Source organism: Nannospalax galili, unplaced genomic scaffold, assembly GCF_000622305.1.
Source record: "Nannospalax galili isolate Female #2095 unplaced genomic scaffold, S.galili_v1.0 scaffold615, whole genome shotgun sequence".
In the NCBI taxonomy this organism is placed as follows: domain Eukaryota; kingdom Metazoa; phylum Chordata; class Mammalia; order Rodentia; family Spalacidae; genus Nannospalax; species Nannospalax galili.
In genome coordinates this window covers 358,060-379,621 of record NW_008336950.1, presented here as the reverse complement: position 1 = coordinate 379,621, position 21,562 = coordinate 358,060, and the positions used below count along the sequence as shown (strand labels likewise).

The window sequence follows — 21,562 nt, the reverse complement described above, 5'->3', positions numbered from 1 at the left end:
TTGTGGAATAAAGAGTGAATTGGATTGACCCAGTAAGTGGAGTGGGGGGGGTGCCACACAGTACACGCAAATGTTGAGTGGAAGACAACAGGCCACGTTTAAGAAAATGTAAGAAAGCCCAGCTTGGCGGCACACTCGGGGCAGAGCAGGAGGATCAGGGATTTGAGGTACCTGGACTACATGAGACCCTGTCTCAAAAACAAAGAAAACATGGCATGATGGTGTCTTTAATCCCAGTATTTGGGAAGCAGAGGCAGGCAGATCTCTGTGAGTTCCAGGCCAGCCAGGGTTAGTGAGACGCTGCCTCAAAAATAATTTTAAAAAACAAAAATGAGAGCTAGCTGAGGTCAAGATAATCACAGCTCTTACCTAGCAGGCCTTACAGATGATAGGTAGGATCTGGGTTTTTATTATACAGATGGGAAAATACTGAAGGATCTTTTCACTTGCTGAATGAGATACACGGGGAGAGCTTAGTTTTAGTTTATGAGACAAGGTTTCATTCTGTAATGCAATCTTCCTGATTCAGTCTCCAAATTCTGAGATTACAAGCATTGCACCTGGCTTTAGTTTTACTTTTTTCCAAATAAAGACTAGACACTTTGCTGGGGATGGAACCCAGGGCCTTGTGCATGCTAGGTAAACACTACCGAGTTACATCCCCAACCCCTCCCCTCCAACACATACACAGACTGTAAAGGTAAAATGTGTGCAGAGATGGACCGTGGCGTGAACTATTTGAATGGTAAGTAGGGCACAGGTGGGCTGTACGCTTAGCTATGAGTTTCCAAAGGACAAGAGGAAAATTCAGAATTTCAATTCTGCCCTAGGGCAAAGGCTTGATCTCCAACACTTACCCAGCCTGAAGTGGAGAAATTCCAATTCAGCATTCAAACTTCAGTTAGAGTGAGGCCTGGCAGTCTGCCAGAGCATTTTCTAATAGCATTATTTACATATAGCACACAGCCTGGTGGACATACTCTCCACTTTCAAATGAATAACAATATTTGGTAAATAGTGGAACCACCCCCACAACCCAGTTTGGGGCATTTCCATCACACCAAAATGATCCATGGTCCATTCCCACCCAGACACCTAATTATTTACCTGTGCTTTATTAAACGAAAATGACCTTGCAAACCCAAGGTAACTCCAAAATGTAGTGTTCCCAAAATGGGTAGTACTGTAAGGGAAGTTCAGCTTTCAAGTCAGACGCCCAGGGACAAAATGAGAAGTCACGACACTTTATTCCCGATCCTGTGGGCAGGAGGCCCAGGAGAGTCATCTCCAAAGCCTGATCAATAGACAACAGCCCCTTTACAGTATATATAGACAATTTAACATCATTTCAGACCGACACTAGCACTGGTGGGCATCGGTTCCGGGGGCTTCCAGCCTACGTGACAGTGACCCATGTACAGGTTCCAACCTATGACCCTCCATTCTTTTATGACCCATAGGTTGGACTTCCAAGCGGGGGAAGTGTGTTTACAAAAGCAAATGCAAAGATCACACATCTGTTTTCTTAAGCCAGCAGGGGGGCTGATTTCCTATGTGACTAGGGTTTGTTTTCCTAAGCGAACAGGGCCTGATAAGCAGGGGCAGTTTTCTCTAGCTAGCTATTCTGGGTTATTTAACCAGTTATTTGGATTTTTTTTCTAATGTGTATGAGTGTATTGCCTGGATGTATGTGAGTGCACCCGTGTCGTACAATGCCGTGGAGGTCAGAAAAGGGCTTCGGATTCACCTGGAACTGGAGTTTAAGGACGGTTCGTAGCCACCATGTGGGTGCTGAGACTCGAACTCGTGTCCTCTGCAAGAGCAGTCAGTGTTCTTAACGGCTGAGCCATCTCTCCAACCCTTTTGGTCTTTTTCAAACAGCGTCTCCCTGCAACCCCTAGCGAGCCTGGCACTCGCTATGCAGACGAGGCTAGCCTCAATCTCACAGAGATACACCTGTCTCCGTCTCCCGAGTGCCACCACGCCCTGCGGCTGGGCTGTTTTGTTTTTTGTTTTTTTTTAATTTTAGGGTTTTTTTTTTTCCTTAATAATTTGTTTTCCTTTTCGAAATGACAGCCATGCGTGTGTGTTCACTAGCGCATTAGTCCAGGCCGGCTGGGTAGGTGACTGATGTCTTCACTCATGCCCTGGGCATAAGCACTTGTGAACAGCAAAGGCAACAGGGGCCTGGCTCTGTGTACACTCCGTGAGCACCTCGACTAAGAAGGGACGAATACTGAGTAAACCAGACCACACGGTGCCATGAGCGCCTGCGCAGCTTCTCTGGCGCCTAGAAACCTGCAACCGCAGTCTCGAGCCACCAGGCCGTTTAGGACGTGGGCACCCAAGCAGGACCCCGACACCCCGACACACCCAGCCCTTCCCCACCGACTCTCACACGAACTACCGCGGTCACCGGCCTAGCGTCGTCGAGGGAGGAGCGCTCCTCCTCGGCCACGCCTCCAGCCTGCCGGGCCGCAGCTGATTGGTTGGCTGTCTTAGCCCCGCCCCTTAAGCCGACGCCAACAGCCACGTAGCACGTTTGACGCGTCTCACTCCCGAAAGCGGAAGTTGCGCAAGGCGAGCCTGCGCGGCCGTGGCGCCGAGCATATATAGGAGACTGACGCGCAGGGGCCGCGCGCTGCATCGGGAGGCCCCGGAAGTGCCGCGCAGGGGGGCGGCTGAGGGGGCGGCGGGAGCTCGGCGGCCGGGGAGGCCGCTTCGGAGCCGGGCGCGCGGCCACATTCGCTTCCGCTGCGTCCCGAGCCCCCGGCCCAGCCACCATGGACTTCAGGGAAATCCTGCTGATCGCTTCCAAAGGACAAGGCGTCAACAGCGTCCCGGTGAGTAGCCGGGGGGCGGCAGCGCTCCCTGAGCCCAGTGGGATGTGACGGGTGCAGCTTGCAAGTGGGCGCGGGGCAGAGGACGGACTGGACTGGTCGGGTTCCCGACTTCGTGCCGGCTCGGGCTGGTCTCGGCTGCCCCGCAGGGTGGACCTGGCGGTTCGGGGGTTGGCGGGGGGATACGATTTGTGCGAAGTGAGCGCAGAGTGCAGTCCAGCGCTCCGAGCGCCTGTCCTGGACTGGAGTAGACTTCACCCGAACTGACGGGGAGCGGGGAGGCTTTAAGGATGACGCCTGGTGTCCTTTGGGGTCCTTTTGGGCTGCTTTGATACCAACCCTCACGTCAGGGTTTAGTGATTTCTAGGAAGGTTCTCCGACTCCTGGCCCCACCCACTAAGCCAAAGATGTAATCACCTGCCGAGAGGGTACTGGGTTTTATGTTGAGGAGGGAACTTAATCAGATTCCAGGAAATCCTCGGTCATCTGGAGTGAGATCGTGTGGGCTGCAGGTGTGGCTCAGCGGAAGAGCCAGTAATTTGCCTAACGCGGGTGAGGCCCTGGGGTCGCTCCCCGGTGCGAGAGGGGAGGGCGTACTTGTGGCCTTCCAGGTTTTAATCTTGGAAACCTAGACCCCGTTTGCGAACAGTGAGTTCGCCGATATTCTCAGAGCGGTATAAGGCTTAAAGGCTAAGTGCTTGAAATGATAGAGCATCTGGTTTCTGGGGTTATAGCTGTTTTGCATAAATGAATCATTTCTGGATCTTATGGTACCCACAAGCACAACTGTAAGCAGATAAATCGCATTGTGATACCTGCGGTTGGTTCAGTGAGCTGTCCCAACTCAAAACACCTCTCTCCCAAAGTCCGTTCAGCTGAAATTTGAGGTCTCGCTTTCATTCCACATTTCCTAGTTATCTGTTGCAGTATTTTTTTCTCTCCTTCCACTTTTCTTGTCAAATCCGAACAAGTCTTTTTACTCTTTCGAATATATTGATCTGAAAATAATGAGTAAAATTAGTTATATCTGTTTATACACACACAAAAAAAAATCGTCATCTTCCATCTTGATAATAATCACTCAGAATAATTGTTCCCCTAAGCCACAGCTCACAAGCCCCGCTTGTTGAAGCTGTTTTGAAACTTTGGACAACAGAAATACTTTGTGAATTTTCTAGTCTAGGTAGTGTTGGTTCTAATAACCGTTTATTTTGCATCATTTAGTCTGTATTTCATGTTAGATCTTCAGTTTCAAAGAGATGTCAGAAAGTAGATAATACTAGCTTTGATACTAAAATTGTTCTTGTTGAAGAATCTGAATCCCGTTATTTTTTCTCTCAAGAGCCAGTTGCTGCTGGAAGAAAAGCAGGTAATCCTAGAGCAGAAAATTTTAAATACATAATATTTCAGAGTATGTGTATTATCCACGTGTCTCTAATTGTACTAACAGGAAGTGAAGAAAAGGTAAATTGGTGAAGTAATGTAAAATTTAATAGTTGAAAAATAGGCATGCATTTTATGAATACTTCCTCTGCCCACCCCCCAAAACTACTAACTCTAGAAGTTTGATTCAATTTGCATCATTAATTTCCTTATATTTTTACATAGAATGAAAGTCAGAAACTTTTGAGGAATAAAACAAACTAAATAGCATTAAAGGAAAAACCTTGTGGAAGGTCTGATTCTTTTTCCCCCAGTGTGTTTTAAGTGCACCTGTGTCGTGCAGTGCCCTCAGAGTCCAGAAGAGGGCATCAGATCTCCTGGAACTAGAGTTACGGATCGTTGTTAGATGCCCAGTGGATCCTGGAAACCCAACCCAACCGCAAGAGTAGCCAGTGCTCTTAACTGCTAAGCCGTCTCTCTGGCCCCTATTATATTTAATCCACGATTTTGCTCTAACTGATCTATCCACTTTAATTTCATTTTATCAGCTCAAAATAATTTGAGCCCTTAGAAACAAAGTATTAACACATCCCTGTCTCAGACCAAAAAAAAAAAAAGTTGTGTTTCATATGTGTATAAACTTGTTCATATTGGTTTTTCAGTGCTAGGGATTGAGACTAGGGCCTCTCACATGTAAGGCAGGTGTTCTACCACTGAGCTCTTAATTTCTGAGCCGCACCTCCTACCCCCTTTTAATATTTCTAAAGAAATAAAATATATCTCCAAATTCTCTGTTTACTGTATTTAGATTTTTGATAGATTGCAGTGTAACAAATTACTGTAAAACAAGTATCCTTATTAACTGCCACCAAGTTACTGCTCCAGCCTGCAGGAGGCCACTGAAGGCCTGTAGTCCCAGCACTTGGGAAGCAGTGGCAGGAGGATCAGGAGTTCAAGGTCATCTTTGACTAGTTAGTAATTCCAGGCCAGCCCTGTCCCTAACTAACTAAATATAATCCGTGTCAAGAAGTACTTCAGTAAACAGCACAGCCTGTGTGCCGTGCACATGCAGCCTGATTGATTACTGAATCACAGAGGCTTTGCAGTAGCTGACAGCCTCCCTTTGTAATGCTTGGTCCTTTCAGCCACCTCTGCTCATCTTCCCCTTGGGTCCTAGAGTCTACACTCAGATTTTAGTCTTTGATTAGATGAAAACCCAAGAAATTAAAGTCTAAAACACCTATGCAACCAGTTGGCCTCTTTGAAAAAGTATCTATTATATCTGGCTTAAGAGCTTTAAGTTTCACTTCCCTTATCTGAAGTAATAGGGACCAGAAGTGTTTTGCAGCTCAGATTTTTTTTTTCAGGTTTTATGATTTAATGAGATATTGTGACAGGAGCCAGGTCTGAACACAAAATTCATGTGTTTCATCATATATAATTGTTTATATTAAACATAACAGGTTACATAGTCTAAAGATACTTCCTTTTTTAAACTTTATTATTTTTATTTTATGTGTTTGAGTGTGTTGCCTGCATGTAAGTGCACCCATGTCGTGTAATACCCACGTATGTCAGAAGAAGGTATCAGATCCCCAGGAACTGGAGTTGTGGACAGTTATTAGCCGTCATGTGGGTGGTGAGAATCAAACCTGGTCCTCTGCAAGAGCAATCAGTACTCTTAACCACTGAGTCATCTCTCCAGCCTGATACCTTTTCCCCCCTTTTTGAGACAGGGTCTCCCTGTTGCCCCAGCTGGCTTAGAATTCACTATGTAGACCATGCTGGCCTCCATCTTAACAGAGCTTATCTCTGCTTCCTGAGTGCTGGGATTAAAGATACGTGCCACCACACCCAGCCCTTCTTCAATTTTTATCCTTTGACAGTTTCATACATGTATATAATTAACTAGTCATTTCACCCTCACTCACCACCTCTGGCTCCTACTGAGCCCCTTCTTCCCAAAAGGCCCTCTTCCACATTCATGACTTTTTTTTGGTGACAGAGCCTGTTTTGTTTTGTTTTCATCAAAATGTGTTTATTGGGATGGTCTTGATTCAGAGTACTTTTAGTGGAAGGAACATCCTTCTGTAAGCCTTGCTTTTTCAAAAGCCTGTAGGCTGACAGGACAGTGGAGCAGCCAACACATAAGACTGTGCATGGCTGAAGACCATGGTGGTTTTCTAGCATCCTGGGCACTTCACATCCATGAACTGTCTTGTGTTTCCTCTTCTCTTCTGGAGAGGGATGGAGATCCTTTGCAAGAGTCATGTTCTTAGAGGGAGGTCGTCACCACTGGCAAAGACCCACTGAATCTACTTAGGGTTGCTTGCATGAGCATGGGAAAGCATGGGCAGTTTAGCAGTGACCGTACTACTGAAGAAATGCCTTCCTTTCTCCAGCCTTACCTCCTACCTAGGGAAGGGTAGAGCTACATAGTCCCTTCCCCACCCATGATGTTGTTGATTAATGTTGATGGGCTCTTGTTAAAGTTGGTGGAATCTTGTACTGGTCTTGTGCAAGTAACCACAGCTTGAAGGTACTTTTTAATATAAAGTTTTTAGAGTGCCTGTGTGTTGATTTTGACTCGTGGTATGGAGTTGAAAGAAATGTTTTCAGATTATTAGTCTCTTACTCAAAGAATTGGCAATAAGAGCTCACATAGATTTGCAAGATAATTTTATTTGATAGTACTGATTAAAGAAGGATACACCAAGATTGGGATCAAAGGAGTGAAGCTACTCAGAGCCCCAGGGTAGCCTAGGGTCTAAGGGAAGGAGGAGCTTGTTCCTAAAGGTAGTTTGGTTAGTTCTGTATTTTGATTGATAGATTAGATTATATAATCAATTCTCTACGGTCCATGTCCCTTTTCATAATGTACCTAATTAAAAAAATTTTTTTTATTTTATTTCTTATTTTCATTTCATGTGTACTCATGTGTTGCCTGCATGTAGGTAAGTGCACCCGTGTCGTGCAGTGCCCTCGGAGGTCAGAAGAGGCTGTCAGATCCCCTGGGACTGGGGTTACGGACAGTTGTTAGCTGCCATGTGGGTGCTGGGATTCGAACCCGGGTCTTCTACAAGAACAACCAATGTTCTTAACTGCTGAGCCATCTCTCCAGCCCCAGTGTACCTGGTTCTAATCATAGGCACACCCGATTTTGCATAGATGCAAGATGGTAAATGGTATTCTCCTTAAAAGGTTACTAGAGGGCACAGTTTTACTGCTCACATACCCCAAACCAACTCAGGCCAGATTGTCCCTTTTATATACCCTGTTACTTGAATAGAAACTCTAAAGTTGATTGTTACCAGGGTTAGGGAAACTTTACACCATTGCTCAGAGATGGGAGACTGTAGCCCATGCACTGGGTGGGTCAGAGAGTTCTGGTTACTAGGTCCATTGTTTGAAGAGGGAGCATAGTGCACACAGGTAAAAGAACCAGGCTGCCAAATGCATTGTTACAGGTGCATGACCCAAGCCCAGATGGGAGTACTGAACTATGCCTACCTCCCTTACAGTGTTTTGGATTTGGTATTTTCAGATTAAGAATGTCTAATTTATACTAACATTTCCTAATCCTTACTTGTAATGAGATTATGAGTCTTCATAATTATGAGTCTTCATAATTTAGTTAAACCGATTGCATCATGCCTAGAAATTTTAGGCACGCTGTTGCTTCCCAATGGAATTCTGAATACAAAAATAACAACTGATCAGGGTGATGCAACCAGTCATTGTCATTAGCTCTCTTTTATTTAAAGAAGAGCCAGGTGTAGTGGCACATGGCTTAATTCATCATTTAAGACAGAAGCAGACAGATCTCTGAATTGGAGGCCAGCCTGATCTTCATGGGTGTTCCAGGCATAGTGAGACCCTGTCTCAAAATTAAAAATTAAAAAAATAAAAGAGATTTTTGGTAACCTTGTACTTCATTTTTCCTCCCTGAACTTCAATAACAAAAAACAAAGTAGTTGTTTTGGTAGACTAGTACAGCTTAGAATATAGATTCTAAGTTTCTTGTAGCAGTAATCTGTGGCCATGAGACAAGTTACAAGGTCTTTCTCTCAGACTGAAAATCATCCAGACAACACACTGGGGCTCTGGTGTGAACCACCTCTCCCAAACCAAAAACCAAGCCTTCACTTGGTACCAGATGTGTAAGGATCTAGGATCTCTAGTAACTGGAGGGTAGGAACCACACCTGCTGAAAATGGACCCTGAAACTCACTGGGATGGCAAACTCAACAGCCTTCACTTGGTACCAGATGTGTAAGCACTTAGGGTCTCTAGTACTTGAAGGATGAGAGCCTTAGATACTAAAAATGGACCCTGAAACTCACTGGGATGGCAAACTGATGTCTTCAGGGGACAAGTAGATTCTGTGATGTTACCTTGTTGGGTTTTTGTTGTTGTTTGAGTTCTTTGTTGGGGTGCTGGAAATTAAAACCAGGGCTTTGTGTATTGCTAAATGTGTACTCTGTCCTTGGGCTACATCCTCAGCCTAATTTAACTTGAAGTGGTCTGGATACAAAAATGGTAGGTTCTTTGCTCTATGTATTCAAAAGAAGCCTACAATTTTATAATAGCCCTAGCTGGCATGGAATTCATAGAGATCTGCCTGCCTCTGCCTCCTGAATGCTAGATTGTAAAGGTTCCTTTTGAAGAACAGTATGGGCTAATGAGAGGTTTTGTAGGATACTTTTTTCTTGTGGGTAACATTCAATCTCTAACGGTTTACACCCTGTCCTTCCACTGAGATCTTACTGCTGTCTGAGACCGCAATGGCTCTCTAGCATAGAGCAGCACCTCTGAACCAGTGTTCAGAGGGAGAAGGTCATTGAGAAACTACTGCTTACCCTAGCCCCACAGGGATTTCTTTCTAAATACTGATAAAATAGCATTAACATTTATTGTGCTTACTCTGTGGCAGGCCTTGTTCTAAGCACTTTCTGTGTTAATTTAATCACGATAAGGAGCATATAAAGGAGATTATTTTACACGAGGAAACTGAGGGCCGGAGAAGTAAAGAAACTTCCCCAAGGCCATACAGCCAGTAAGTGATAGGGCTGACTGTAGTAGGGCAGACTCTAATCCAGCAGACCCCTCCTTGAAGGAGGGAATGGACGTCGGAACTCCAGCTCCTCACCCAGCACTTACTTAACAGAGAGCTTCAGTCTATGACAGTGTTGAGATTAAGACATTCTCATTATATAATAAAGTCTGATGGGAGAGAAATACAAAGGCCAAAACAACAGCATTTAGAAACTGGTGGACCAGGATCATCCCACTCTAATTGTGCCCCCCTGCATCTCATGGTAAGCAGCCTCAGGCCTGGTTGGTACTGCAATGGGAACCTGGTGGACAGGGGTTTTGAAAGCCTTTTGGAGTGTCAGCATGGCCACTCAGAGAAGATGGGAAGTTCGGTTGTAGACCTGACTGAGGGAAGACATCACCACACAGGTGGTGATTACAGAATGTCATTTAGGATTGAGGTGCAAGCTGCAAGGAAAGTGTTGGTGCCAAATCAAAAGCGAAGTGTACTGTAGTGAAAAGGTATCTGGACCTGATCCAGACCTGGATTCTCGTAGACCTGGCTTCTAACATGAGCTTGGCTACAAAGTGTGTTCCCGTGCAACCTAGTTATCCTTTCTAGGCCATTTCTAACAAAGGAATACCCATTTGATGTCATACAATGTTATAATTAGATTTTGATGACGCACTGGGGATTGAACCAAGGGCCTCCAGCATGCCAGGCTCTACCACTGAGCTGCACCCCCAGCCCTAATCGGATGTGGGGTTTGTTTGGTCTTTTTTGAAGCAGGGTCTCCCTGTGGCCCCAGCTGTCCTGGGACTCACTATGTAGACCAGACTGGCCTTGAACTCACAGAGATCCGCCTGCCTCTACCTCCCAAGTGCTAGAACTACAGGTGTGCACCACCACACCCGGTCGAATGTGTTTTTATAAACCCAGTAACAGTAAATTTGTGCAAGTAACTGCATGGCCGGCAGGACAGCTCTGGTGTTGACGCCTGTTACCTTCTTAGCCACCCAGCTGAGATGGCTTAAAGCAGACAGTTGTTTTCCTGCATTCATTCCCCAGCTTAATATCCTGAGAAGATGTTTAAAACTGTGGTATTTATTAAAGTTAAAGTGCCTTCTTTGACTATTCCTGACTCCTAATTCCAGCTGATAATGATTGGTGTAAAATCATCAAGAAACTTATGTCTTTACAGTACAACAGTATGATTTCTTTTGAGTAAAGAGCAGCTTTCGGGGAGGAGCTTGCATGATGGTTCTAACCGAACGCCCAGTGCATGCATTTTCAGACTGCACACTTTCCTTAATCTGGTCTTGACAGGATAGTTTCAATGCAAAGAAACATTTGGCTTTAGGATTACAAGTATTGGCAAAATCTCTGGTACTGTATTAAATGGCATAAGCGCCACCATTGTGGATCTTTCATGGGGCCCAGCAGAATGACTGGGCTGGCTTGTAGGATAATAGGATGGATATGCTTAGGATAAAAGAAACTCTTGTCCAGCTGCTTTTCGTAGAGCCCAAACAATGAAGCCACCTGGTGCCTTGACTCAGATTCAGAATTGATGGTACATCGTGATGTGCTGCTGCTGGAGCTGCATCTGACCGTCCGACACGGGAAGTGCAGAGTACTCTCAGCCTCCCGCTTCTTAAAAAAACATCATTCTCTACTAGACCACCCATGAGGCTGTGGAAATCTTTCATCAAAGTGTATTTTTTTGGCCTTGCTTGTTAAGGTCTATGATCAGATACTATCCAAGAGAAATTTAAGCATTCTTCCACCCCAAACTACACACAAATGGCACAGCATCATTATTTATGACAGCCAAAAAGCAGAAACAATCCAAATGGCCAGCTGGTGAATAGATAGGTAACCTGTGTTGTATATCCACACTGTGGAATACTATACAGTCATTAAAGGAATGAGATACTGACAAATGCCACACGGGCCTTGAAAATCATCATGTTCAATAGCAGACTAACTACAAGAGCCTGTTCTATCCCTCAGTGGTCTCCAAAGAAACAGAATCAGTAGGATTGATGTGAGGGAATTACTTATGGGGGGCAGGCCATACTTTCACCTCAGAAGACCTGTTCCTAAAGGCCGTAAACTAATTGGAGGGCCAGCACTTTTATTTTATGGGTATCAATGTTTGGCCTGCATGTATGTTAAGTGCACCCATGTCATACAATGCCTGCAGGGGTCAGGAGAGGGCGTCAGATCCCCTGGAACTGGAGTTAAGGATGGTTGTTAGCTGCTATGTGAGTGCTGGGAATTGAACCCGGTTCCTCTGAAAGAGCAACTAGTGCTCTTAACCATCTCGCCCCTATTTTTCTTTAAATTTAACTTACTTATTTTATGTATATAAGCATTTCGCCTGTGTGTATATAAGTGTGCCACGTGTATGCAATGCTCACAGAGGCCAGAAGAGGCCCTGGAACTGTTAGCTACCATGTGGGTGCTGGGAACCAAACCCAGGTCTTCTACAAGAGCAGTGAGTTCTCTTAACCACTGAGCCATCTCACCAGCTCAAGCAAGACCCTGTCTTAAACAGTAAGTCAGTAATGTTGAAAAGACAAGACTTCACAGAGGTGGCATGCAGGTGCCCCAAAGCTCTGTAAACACTGCATTCAGCTACACCCCACTGGCACCTTTTCCGTTTGGGGTACCAGTAGTCAGTGAAGGGCAGCTCTTCTGTCAGTCACACCCCAGTTCCTATTTCTTGGAGTCCCGGTGTTCAATAGCTAGGGGCAGGGCATTCAGGAAAGGTTGAAGGGAGAAAGAGAGGTAACATTCCCACATAAAGGCTGGAATTTGTCTAACAAGACCACCCACCAAATAAGACTGCCTGACAAGACCATTTGTCTTAGTTATCACTGTGTTGGAACCATGGGGATGAAGTGTGGGGAGGGGAAAGGAAGGAAGGACCTAAGGGCCCTAGAAAGAACAGTGCAGAGACTGCTTGGCAGCCGATGAGCTCTGGAGACCCCACCCTTCCCAAAGGAGGCTTTCTGCTCCTTGCTCACTACTTTCTGCTTCAATAAATGCCAAGTTTTTGCTTCCTTCATCCCTGGGCCTTCATCTCTGTTCACCTCTGGGAAGAACCTGGGCTCCTGGGCAGCCAGCCCTCAGCTCTGACCCTCCCTCCTGAACCACCAAGCTAGGACAAAGGGTGTCTACAAGAATCACTAAGGTGATGTGGCGCTCGGTGCTGTGGTATATAGATAGTAAGCCAGGCCTGTTTTAAATACTAACACCAATGCATGTTTGCATATACTTATTTGCAGTGCTGGGGAACCATATCCAGGCCCTTGTACATGCTAGGCAAGTGCTCTACCCTTGAGCTACATCTCTAAACTTGTGTGTGCGTGCATGCACGCGCACCTACACAGATTAGAAAATATTTTGGCAACAACAATTCAGTGTTCCTCTTCCAAATATCCTGGTGGGATGGAGGGGAGCTAGTATGTGGGGCTGCCTATGAGGCTGTGTCTTCACAAACTTGAATCAGTTATATTAATGGTGGTATTTCTGGAGGGGAAGCCTACAGTTGAGTGCAAAGATGTGGACAAACTAAAGGATTGGATTGTGTTTGAGCCAGGATGATGGGGGGTGGGGGGCTGCCTTGGGATTCCTGTCAGGAATGGGTCAGTCATCAGCACTGCTGTCATGCAGGATTTTCAGGTTAGATTAGGGCCCTCCTCCTTGCTCCTTGGCTAGCTGCTTGATTGGTAGACGAATTCAGTTGGAATTTGAGCCTGTTTCAAGATACATTGTGTTTGGCAGCCCTGAAGGAAAGCACAGATCCTCTGGCTTTTCTCCAAGGATTTCATACACAGGATGGGAAGGCATTTGGGATTTTTAAATTGCTCACTTTTTTCTCAGAGATTACTGTTCTTTGACTACTAGCACAGACATAGATTGGCTAGTAAGAATGCTGTCGGGCACAGGTTTAAAAAGAACGGTGTCCACCTCACAAAACATAAAATGGGGGATGCTTTAAGAGGCTTATTTTCAGGGCTGGAGTCTAGCTCAGTAGTAGAGTACCTAGCACGAGTGAGGCCCTGGCTTTCTTCCCAGCACTTTAAGGAGAAAAAAGTTCCTCGCCCTTAAATTGATGTGGACCGGTCCTAGATGTAAATCATCCCTGGTTTGAGCATTAGCTCCATTTATCACACTTCTTTAGTTATAGACAGGAAATGGAAATACGTTCTTTTCATGGTTCAAATTATCATTATTCCCATTTTATCCATTTCCCCTATGCAGTTACTTAAAAACTGAAGCCCAAAGAAATGCCATCTGTGCCCAAGTGTATCGCACTTCTGGCAATGTGAAACCTGCCTGAAGAGATCGTGTGGCAAATGTAGTGTGTGGAGCTAAGAGCACAGAGAGCTGAGCCCTGTGTTTAGGTTCTTTTTCTTTCCCTTTCTTCTTCCCCCCTTTCCTCCCTCTCAGCTCCCTTTTTTCTGTCCTTCCTCCTTTTCCACCTTCGTTTTCTGCAGTTCTTGGCATTAAACCAGAGCCTCATACATGCTAGGCAAGCACTGTACCACTGAGCTTTAAAGTTGAATTGCTTATAGCTTTTATTCTGTTTTCATTTTTTAGAAAAGGTATAGTTTGGCAGTGGGGCCTCCCAAGAAAGACCCAAAAGTTAAAGGTGTCCAGTCAGCAGCCGTACAAGCTTTTCTTCGAAGGAAAGAGGAGGAGCTTAGACGAAAAGGTACGTGAGACAGCTTTTTTTCTCGATTTTTTAAAAATTTATTATTATTATTATTTAATTTTATGTGTATGCATGTTGTAGGTAAGTGCACCCATGTCATGCAGTGCCCACAGAGGTCAAAGTCTTTCATCACATCCAGTTAGTACTCAGTGGATATTTGTGAAAACATGGTAGGCTAATAGATTTGGGGACTGCAAGTGTGTATGTATGTCTAGGTTAACATGTTCTGTATGTATATGGGGGGGTTGCTATTTGTATAGTTTTCTTTTTGTCTTCCCCCAGTCTACTCCCCTGGGCTTGTGGAGCTGGGCATAGTGACAAGTGTCTGTCGTCTAGCTCCTCAGCTGCAGAGGCAAGATGATTGTTTGACTCCAGGAGCTTCAGGCCAGCCTGGACACTCTTGGAGGGGAAGGGGCAAAGAAGCCAGGTGTAGCTGACCATAACAAATGTCAGTAAGAGCTCCATTCTTTAACCTTGATCTTGACATTGTTAGGGTGTTCATTCTCTATTATTCAATGGGGGCAGATACCCCCTTAACTTGCTGTAGTTATGAGCCATTTTTTACATTTAAAGGAAAAACCAAGTCTCTTGCTTATTCATATAGAAAAAGGTATATATGACCCACTTGAGTAAAAACAGTTGCTCTGTTCAGATGACTTCCTCATTTGACTCCTCGATCTCTTGAGATTAGAACTTGAGTATTTGTGTTTTGGCCACCTCCTAATTTGGGAGGCGCAATCTGCTGTCTTTCAATGTTACAACATGCCCTTGTTCTGCTCCTTTCAGCCTTAGAAGAGAAGAGGAGGAAAGAGGAACTAGTGAAAAAGCGAATTGAGCTCAAACATGACAAGAAAGCAAGAGCCATGGCCAAGAGGACAAAAGACAATTTCCATGGTTATGACGGGATTCCTGTTGAGGAAAAGTCAAAGAAGAGGCAGGCCATGGAAAGCCACCCCAGCCAGGGAACAGACCAGGAGTACGAGGTGGAAGAGGAGGAGGAATTCTTTGAGTACAACCAAGCAGAGTCAGAACAGGAGGATGAGGAAGAGCAGGAACCTCCCAAAGTTGAAAGCAAACCAAAGGTCTCCCTCAGAAGTGCCCCACCCCCCATGAACTTCACGGATTTACTGAGGCTAGCTGAGAAGAAGCAGTTTGAACCAGTGGAGATCAAGGTCGTGAAAAAAGCCGAAGAGCGGCCTATGACTGCGGAGGAACTTCGGGAGCGAGAATTTCTTGAACGAAAGCATAGGAAAAAGAAACCTGAAACAGATGCAAAACTACCTCCATCTGTGTCCCAAAGGGCACCCGCTCATAAAGAAGGCGTGGGCACAAAACCTAGCAGGCGTCCTGGCGACAAGCGTCCTTCTTTGAAGGGGATGTCCTCTCCTCAGGCTGAGAAGAAATCCGGACCTAGTACAGCCAGTGAGAAACACTTGGCTTTGTCTGCATCCAGATCAGTGCCGGGAGAGAGGACCAAGGCAGGGTCTGTCAGCAGCTCCCAGCCCTCCCTTCGGGAGGGTCACCACAGACCTGTTCTCAATGGGGCTGGAAGGCCTCACCCTAACACCTATTCACCTAGTGTCCCAAAGACTTTTGCTAGTGGGACTCAGAAATCTGCTTCTGAGCACAAAGCCAAAAAGTCTCTTCCTTCTCATCCTAGCCATTCCAAGCCTGGGCCCACCAGTCTCTCACAAAACAAGCCTAAGAGTCCAGGTGTCAAGCAACTGGGCAGCAACTCCAGCTCAGCCCCTGGGCGGCCCAGCCCAGGGACAGCTCGGCCCACACTTAGTTCTGGCACTGTTCCCAGACACCAGAATGGCAGCTCCAGCTCAGGATCTGAGCGATCAGTCAGTGGGGTCAGAAAGCTAGACAGTGTCTCACTTCCCACTGGACGGACAGGCAGTGGCACAAATGGTCCTGGACGCCCTGCAAGTAACTCAAGTGGCCCTGGGAGACCCATCAGTGGCCCAAGTGGTTCTGGGAGACCTGTGGGCAGCTCTGGAGGCCCTGGGAGGCCTATAAGCAGTCCACGTGACCTTCAGCGACCAGTGAGCAGCTCAGGCCCTTCAGCATATCCAGTCAGTGGCCCTGAGAGATCCATAAGTGGCTCAGTTCCAGCTGGACGAACTGTCAGTTCAGGTCTCCGAAGATCAATAAGTAGCTTAGGCCCTGGGCGGACAGTTAATAGTCCCGGCGCCCCCATAAAGCCCAAGTGCACTGTTGTCTCAGAAACAATTTCTTCCAGGAATATTATTAGCCGACCAAGCAATGGACAGATGAATGGAATGAGGCCTCCCCTGTCTGGCTGCAGATATACTCAAGGTAAAATTGACCCTTATTCTAAAGAGTTTGGGGTGCGGGGGCGGTTTTGGGTTGTTTTTTGGTTTTGGGGCTTTTTTTTTTTTTTTTTTTTTTTTGTCTTTTTGAGACAGGGTCCCCCGGTAGCCCCAGCTACCCGGGAACTCACTATGTAGACCAGGTTGGCTTCAAACTCACAGAGATCCACCTGCCTCTGCCTCCCAAGTGCTGGGACTAAAGGCGAGCACCACCACGCCCAGCTTCTAAAAAGTATATTTTTATCACTAGGCAATTTGAAAAGGTACTTAGCTTACAGAAACATTGTAGCCACTTCCACCTTTAATATTATTCCACCTTTAATATTCTCATGCTGGTAGTAGAAAGAGGCTTATCTAGGGTCTGCTATAGTCTCTCTCTCTCTCTCTCTCTCTCTCTCTCTCTCTCACACACACACACACACACACACACACACACACACACACATATCCTCACACATACAGTAAACTTGGCTTTGTGATTTGTGACCTAAGGTGATTGTATACATGCCTTCAATGGCTACATTAGTGTTTTACATGTAGAGACTTGTCTTAAAGGTGAGGGTGTCACTATAAGCTTGAAGCCTTCACCACTCTTCATTCAGCAGACTGTCAGACATTACTTACGTACCAGGAGCTATTTAGACTACCCTGTGGTTTGCTCCTTCTAGTGGAAAGTATCAGATCCTTGTCACTGGTGATTTGGGGATCTATCTCAAAGTTCTGTTTATAGATGACATCTGCCAGATGTCTGATCCTAGTCACTGCACACCACGTAGGCATTTGTTAAAAGTGTTTGCTAGGAACCTGCAGAACATGGAAAGACGCTAGCGATGAGAATCCTTGCTTTAAATTTCAAAGACTAGAAGGTGGTTATTCTATTCGACTAGAAGGTCGATCAAGGCCTGTCTTTTGCAGAGTTCTTTTTAGTTTTGTTTGGGGTTTTTCTTTTGTGGAGTGGGTGGTGGTGTGGTGATGGTGGTGTTTTTTGAGACAAGGTTTCATGTAGCCCAAAGTCGGCCTGGAACTTGCTGTACAGCTGAAGGTGACCTTTACTGTCTGCTCCTCATGCCTCTGCCTCATGAGTGCTAAGATTGCAAGTGTACACCACTCTGGTCTTCTGCAGTGCTGGAATGGAAACCTAGGACTTGATACAAGCTAGACAAGCACTCTAGTCACTGAGCTACTTCCACAGCTCATTTCTGCAGTTTTTAATCAGTCATTTGGCAAATCATCAAAAATAGGATAATAGAATCCAGGTGTGGTGGTATACACCTTTAATCCCAGCTCTAGGGAGGCAAAGGCAGGCAGATCTCTGAGTTATTCAGAATAAAATGTAGCACTCAGAAGCAGAAGCATAATTCTGAGACTCTTACATTTGGAATTCCTCTGTTTGAGGGTTTTGTTGTTTTTTAGATTGAGTCTTGCTATGTTGACTAGGCCTTTTTCAAGCTCCTTTCTCAGCCTCCCAAGCCCAAATAGTTGAAATTGCCAGCATGTGAAAGACTTTGAATTTTTAGATGAAATTATGTCTTTGTATTTATTTTATGTATATGAGTATTTTGACTGCATATTTGTATGTTTATATACATATATGCCTACCTGGTGCCCATGGAGGCCAGAAGAGGGATTGGAGCCCCTGGAACTGGAGTTAAGAGTGGATTGTGAGCCACCTTGTGGGTGCTGGGAACCCAGGCCCTATGCAAGAGTAGTGAACCCAGGGCCAGTAGCCAGTGCTCTTTACCACAGAGTCATCTCTCCAGCACCACTTTGGTATCTTGTCTTAGGTAGAATTTAAAGTTAATGGTTCTGTGGCAGTTTGTATCTTCAGTTTTAGAAAAGTTACTGATCTTTTAAATCCCGGAAGTATGAGTAACTGCTAAGCTAGAAAATGTGACAGGACAGACCAAGTCAGCTTAGATAAGCAAGAGCTCTGCTCCCTTTTGGATCCCACACCCAGCAGCGATAGCATGGCAAGGCTAAAATGTTCTTATACGTAATGGTTTCTTTACTTAGGTCCCCAAAGCCTTCCCTTCCGTACTGGTTGCAGAAGGCCACGAGAGTTGGAAGAAGAAGAAGATGATGAATACGACTCCGAAATGGATGATTTTATTGAAGATGAAGGAGAACCTCAGGAAGAAATATCTAAGCACATTCGGGAAATCTTTGGCTATGACCGAAAAAAGTAAGGCTGAAGATTTAGCTAAATAGCTTCTATGTTATGTTGTTGTTTGGGGTTTGTTTTGGTTTTGGTTTTGTTTGAGACAGGGTCTCCTGTAGCCCCCAGCTGGCCTGGAACTCACTATGTAGACCAGGCTGGCCTTGATCTCACAGAGATCCACCTGCCTCTGTCTCAGGGAGTACTACATTTTATTTTGAATAGCTCATGTTATAGAAGAAAAACAGCAGTAGAGGCACTGAATATAACACTTACTTAGAAACCTTGTGTGGTAGATTAGTTTTAGGCATATACTATCTTCTGTTAAATTTAGAATAGTTTGTGAGTTCATAGTGTGCATGTATACAAGGTTTCAGGAGAGTGGACCTTCCTGTAGTAGAAATAAATACTGTTGGAAAGCTGACTTAGACCTACCATGAAAGTTGTTCTGATCTGACACCTGCTTTTCTTGGGTGTAATGTTTGCTACCCAAGAGTGTGGACCCTGGACAGCAGCGTGGGGCCACCACCATCATTTATGTGCTCAAGACCTTGTTAAAGCTGCAGGTCCTGGGCCCGGCGTGGTGGCACACGCCTTTTGTCCCAGCACTTGGGAGGCAAAGGCAGGTGGATTTCTGTGAGTTCAAGGCCAGCCTGGTCTACATAGTGAGTTCTAGGCCAGCTGGGGCTACAGGGAAACCCTGTTTCAAAAAGACCAAAAAAAAACCTGCAGGTCCTCAGGCCCCACCTTACTCCTCTTTGAAGTCTGTTTCATAAAGTCCCAAGGTAAGAGTGTGTGTTCAAAAGTTTGGTTTCTAAAGGAAAGGTCAGGTTAACGTTTCTTAAGCTAGGTAAACTTAAGAAATCATTTTTTAAATAACACTTTGGAAAGTTAAGTGGGGTAGCATATGTGTAAGATAAATTAGACTTAAATAGCTCCAACAGGTCGGCAGTTGCTGCTCCTTAGAAGCCATAGGTAAGATAGGCCATATGAGGAAATGGTTATTGAAATCTAAATGAAGACATTTAGTAGAATGGAAGGAAAAACGAAATTAAAAGTCAGATCTGCAGCTCTCACCTGCCCCAGCTGGGAGCAGTGGCCTGTAGTCAGCTGCTCAGGAGGCTCTGAGGTAGGAGAGTGATTGGATTTTAACAACAATTAAATAAATGTAACTGAGGGATGTAGGGAATTCTTGTTGGATTTGGTGCCTTTGTTAACATTGGGTTCAGGAAGAGTTACCTTGTAATGTTATAAGTCTCTTTACTACAAAATCCCACTTATACCCTCACTCTCACCAAGCAAGGAAGAAGGAAGAGCCATCCCAAAGTGTTTCCTCGTAAAGATGCTGCTCTTTGCGGGGGGAGGGGAGGGTTAATGAGAAGATACGGATCTTTTAGAAAATTGAAGTTTTTTACTACTTTGATTTCTTACCAGATATAAAGATGAAAGTGACTATGCCTTACGTTACATGGAGAGTAGTTGGAAGGAACAGCAGAAGGAAGAGGCGAAGAGGTAAGCACAGAGCTTGACAGCCAGGCATAGAAGTGTCCTAAAAATTCCTTCTTCCAGGGCTGGAGAGATGGCTCAGCGGTTAAGAGCACTGACTGCTCTTGCAGAGGACCCGGGTTCGATTCCCAGCACCCATATGGCAGCTGTGAATTGTCCTTAACTCCAGTTCCAGGGGAATCCGAAGCCCTCTTCTGACCTCCACGACACAGGTGCACTCACATACATGCAGGCGATGCACTCATACACATAAAATAAAATAATAACAAATAAAAAGATGCCTTTCTCGTTGCTATAGCTGCAGGGTTTGGAACGTGGGGCTTTGGGGCACAGTTCCTGGGATTGTGGTGCTGGTCAGCTGTGAGAGCCTTAGACAGTTCTCGCCTTTCTAAACATTCTCATCTGTAAAATGACACTACACTGCTTTACTCATTGAAGCATTGTGGGGATCGAGAGTCTGTCTCCAAGGTGCTTCTGGTGTCTCACATGTGTGATGCACAGTAAAATTAGAGGCTTCCCTAGATCCTGTAATGGTGTGTGTGTGTGTGTTTTCCTTTGCCCCTGAGACTCATCTCAGTCTTGGAACCTGTAACTTTGTTGGCCTCAGGGACCCAGTGGAAGGATATTTGACTCCCTCCACCTAGTTCTTGTTTGACTGTCCAGTAGTGAATTTAGGAGACTTTCTGGGGTAGAGGTAAAACAGGATTACTTTGTGGCCTGGCACTTGCTATGTAGAACAGGCTGGCCTCAGACTCACAGAGATCACTTGCTGCTGCCTTCTGTGTGCCTGGCACACACACACACAATTTTAAAAAAGAAAAGCTTTTGAGATAAACATGTATTACTGTAAATGGGAATATATTAAGGCATTTAATTTTTTTCTGATTTGGGTCTGTGACCCATTTTAAAGTGTGTGTGTGTGTGTGTCAGAGGCAGAACCTACCAAGCACAGAGGGTCCTTCCAGCCCAAGGTGAGGGGACTAGGGGCATCTCTCAAGGTCTGGGTACCCTGGCCCCTTCAGGGAGGGATGTGGGTGATGAGGGCCCAGCCCAAGACCCGCATCTGGGCACCACAAAAATGTGTGTTGTGTGACACAAGAGGCCTGGGTCATTCTGCGTCAGGAAGTGACCTGAGTTCCTGTTTGGCAGTGGAGGACCTTGGATCCAAGACAGGTGCTGCCCCACCCCATTCCTATAGAGACCAGGCTAGTTGTTCATGGTGTTCATGAGCTTAGATTGGGCTTTAGAATCCTTCTCAACACAGCGTTCCGTGGAGCCCAGCCAAATGATTGGAGTTGGCCCTTGGATCATCTTCAGCTTGCTTTTCCTGCCCTGCCAGGTTCATCTTTAGACCTGTGCTGTGCCCTGTACCCTGGAGAATGAACAGACAGCTGGGGAGAGGGGGAGGGGACTCCATCAGAGCTGCTCTCCATGGCCTTTCACAGTCTGGCAGGGTGTTTGCTTTTGGAGTGTTTCTGCCTGGTCCTACCTGTTTCATGGGTGAGCTACTGGGGTGGACGGTGGACAAGTGGCTCCTTCCTCCTCCCTGTCTCCCACTGTCCCTGTTCCTCTGTGTTGTGT

At 45.6% G+C, this 21,562-nt stretch overlaps 1 protein-coding gene across 1 annotated transcript; it reads left to right on the top strand.

The window, feature by feature from the left end:
* Window positions 1-2,596: 2,596 nt before the first annotated feature.
* On the top strand, window positions 2,597-20,062 carry Spty2d1 (SPT2 chromatin protein domain containing 1). Its single transcript, XM_017797795.2, has 5 exons — window positions 2,597-2,843; window positions 13,870-13,984; window positions 14,771-16,306; window positions 18,334-18,502; window positions 19,910-20,062. Exons 1-5 carry the CDS (start codon window positions 2,784-2,786, stop codon window positions 19,989-19,991), a joined length of 1,962 nt encoding a protein of 653 aa, XP_017653284.1. The 5' UTR covers window positions 2,597-2,783; the 3' UTR covers window positions 19,992-20,062.
* The last annotated feature ends 1,500 nt before the right edge of the window (window positions 20,063-21,562 follow it).

Excerpts from the sequence above, each read along its gene's own strand:
- Spty2d1 (XM_017797795.2), top strand. The coding sequence starts at position 2,784 with ATGGACTTCAGGGAAATCCTGCTGATCGCTTCCAAAGGACAAGGCGTC. Across the intron at positions 2,844-13,869 it reads AAGGCGTCAACAGCGTCCCG|AAAAGGTATAGTTTGGCAGT; the intron begins GTGAGTAGCCGG and ends TTCATTTTTTAG. Across the intron at positions 16,307-18,333 it reads TGGCTGCAGATATACTCAAG|GTCCCCAAAGCCTTCCCTTC; the intron begins GTAAAATTGACC and ends TTCTTTACTTAG.